This window comes from Cyprinodon variegatus, unplaced genomic scaffold, assembly GCF_000732505.1.
Source record: "Cyprinodon variegatus isolate N-32 unplaced genomic scaffold, C_variegatus-1.0 Scaffold440, whole genome shotgun sequence".
Taxonomy (NCBI): Eukaryota; Metazoa; Chordata; class Actinopteri; order Cyprinodontiformes; family Cyprinodontidae; genus Cyprinodon; species Cyprinodon variegatus.
The window spans coordinates 86,146-88,957 of record NW_015150893.1 but is presented as its reverse complement, the minus strand read 5'-3'; the positions used below and the strand labels follow the sequence as shown (position 1 = coordinate 88,957).

General features: G+C 42.5%; 1 protein-coding gene across 1 annotated transcript in view; it reads left to right on the top strand.

The window, feature by feature from the left end:
- mtmr3 (myotubularin related protein 3) overlaps positions 1-2,812 on the top strand; it is a 65,019-nt gene that overhangs the window by 8,896 nt on the left and 53,311 nt on the right. The window contains exons 3-4 of the mRNA XM_015388879.1: positions 1,159-1,215; positions 2,348-2,437. Coding sequence (XP_015244365.1) covers positions 1,213-1,215; positions 2,348-2,437 — 93 coding nt within the window. The 5' untranslated portion in view covers positions 1,159-1,212. The remainder of the gene's footprint in view (positions 1-1,158; positions 1,216-2,347; positions 2,438-2,812) is intronic.

Here is a 2,812-nt window from a genome sequence, read left to right as displayed (position 1 = left end):
GACAGAGCAGAGTATAGTTCAGATGAAGCTTTGCTCCTTCATGAGATGATGCAGATCTTCCATCAGCCTGTTTCAGAGATTTTAATCGCTTCCCCCATTATCTGCTGGGGTAACAGCATCAGAGCTAATTACCTAAAAAAAAAAAAAGCTCAACAAGCAGATAAAGAAGCCAGGCTCTGTTCAAGGAACTCCTCTAGACACTCTAGAGAAGAATCCTTCATAAAGTGAAGAAGATTGTGGGCAACAGTGAGCCTCCTCTTCAGAAGACTGTTAAGCAACAAAAAGTCTTCAGTTATTGGCAGACAGGCCTAGCAGACAATCCCTCCTGCCTACAGCAATCAGCATCTACAACAACTCACTGCAGAAACTCATAATGCATCAGCTATAACAGCATTTCATTTCCCTTTAGGATTAATGACGTATGTTGGGGTTTAATACAGTAAATTACAGTTAAAGCTCAGCAAGTAGCTACGGAGGGAGACGGGGTTAGCTGATGAAAGAACGGAAACTTGAGGTTGTTTATCAGTAGCTCGACCGATGGCTGCCACGCCCCTCTAGGATGGTGTCACAGCCCAACAGAGCCACTAAGAAGAAGAAAAACAACATAAGATCAGAGCAAATAACGGAAACTTGGAGAAAGATTTTAGAAAGTAACAGCAATNGTTCCCAAAGTTTGGGTCAACACGTCTAAACCCAACATGTTTCATCACAGACAGAAGTTAAAAGCTCATTAGAATATTTTCTGTTCTTCCTGATTTGCTCTCCTCATTATAAAAATGGCCACCTCTCTTTTCGCCGTAACTGACCTCCACGCTGCAGCGGTTTTCCTGACCTGGTAGTGCCTAGGCGTGGGGCGTTCATTGATGAGGAAGCAGACGAGCTTCCAATCAAATGACAGTTCATGGCGTGTCGAGCGGAAAAGCCGATTTCCCTGCATCTCTAGTTATCATTATTATCTTTGCTAAATGTTTTAATCCCCAACTAACCTGAAACGTCTGCTGATACTGGACGTCTGCTCGAGCATTTTAAGTACAGCCGTGTATTTTCAACCATTTCCACCCGTGATACAAAGCTGTTGTTTTTTTTAGTGATGGTTTAAAGATCCTGTGAATAATTTTTACTCAAAGCCTGTATTTCTTTCTCTCTGTTATTGAACAGACATAAGCGAGCCGGAGTTCCTCGTTGGCAGAGCCAAGCTCCTTCTGAGGGGCCATGGTAAAGTATCCTCACCTTGTTTACTGCTTTATAATGCTCATTTCTGTGTCCTTTGTCCTGCAAGCAATCTGCAAAATGGGAACTCTCCATTGATTATCACTTTGAGTCAGCTCTGGTTATCAGGAGGCGGACGGTTGCATCAGCTCCAAAAGTGTCAGAGGTCCCCTGAGGACAGCTTTCAGTTTCCACTGCAGTAAAAACTTTATCATCACTTTGTGATGTAAACAGCCGACTGGATGTGTTTTTCTGATCTGACCCAGTTTGGCCTTATTCTTCCGTTTTAGCCCAGTCCTCTTCTGTTTAGGCTGGATTAAACATTATGCTGGAACAATGCAGATTGGTTAGCAGCTTATGCTGAGTCAGCGTCACACAGGATGTTTTAATACCGTCGGCTATCTTCCATCTCTTTCTTACCACCGTAATCTGTTTTTGTGCAGTGTTTAGTCTAAACTCAGCTCCTGAGCAAACACACGTGATGTTTCATCGTCCAGAGCTTCAAGCTAAAGACTTTCATTTACCTCAAACTCTGCTTGCCGAAGTCCGCTTTGCTTTGCATTCCCCTCTGTGGCTCCTGTAGACGGACATTTTTTTGCTACACACAGGTAACCCTTGTGAAAGCCAACCAAGTTTCCCAGCCTAAAACTCCTTCTGAACTTCCTGCTGAATGGGATTCAACTTTTAGGCTCTTATGTCTGCAGGATTTCCTACACAGAATAATCTAAATAGTCCTGATTACAGTGTGGATGGGAAAGGGGAAGACGGTCGTTGTGACATCTCGACCATTTGCAAATAACTTACCAAATTCTTTCTGTGGTCTGGCAATGAGGAGGAGCTGAAATAAGGCTGTGTTGGACGGAGTAAAAAGAGCAAAAGTAAAGGAAATACTCGGCTAACCGTCTCCTGTCACATGTTTTCAAATGATGTCGCACTAAAGAAGAAATCTGGTTGTAAAAGAAAGCTGTGGCTGTGAAAGCAATAAACACGTTTATTGGTGTTTTTGCATCTTGTTTTTTGATCACTGCTGCTCTTTATGGAATGAAAATGTTCATTTTGCTGCTAAGCTGCTGCTTATTCACTGTCTGAAAGCTGTACGTAATGAAATGACAATAAAAGTCGTCTATTGTCTGTGCAGGAGGAGGAGGGGCAGCAGAGCCTGGAGTGCATCCAGGCCAATCAGATCTTCCCTAAGAAGTCCCCGGTGCTGGAGGAGGAAAACATGCAGGTGATCAAACGGTTATATATTGATTTCTGCTCTGTAATGAATGACACTGTCTGTCAGTAAAAAGTTCCCTTCAGTTAACAAATGTGACACAAATAAATGAAAGGAGAATGATCAGCCTGGTGGTCTGGCCTCAGGTTTGGACGGTTGATTCATCTGACTCTGCTCAGCTTTTTATTCATTTTTTTCACTATAGATTTTATCTGAACCAGAGTTTTTTTTAACTTTTATTTACTAGGAGGAGTTCAGCGGTTAGAAAAGTGGCTTCTGTTGCAGTCAGTAAGACACAGATCGACCTGAACGTGTTGCAGAGCTTTAACTGTACCTTTTGAATACTACAGCTTTGCTTTCTGGCTTCATTATAAAAGGAGCTAATTT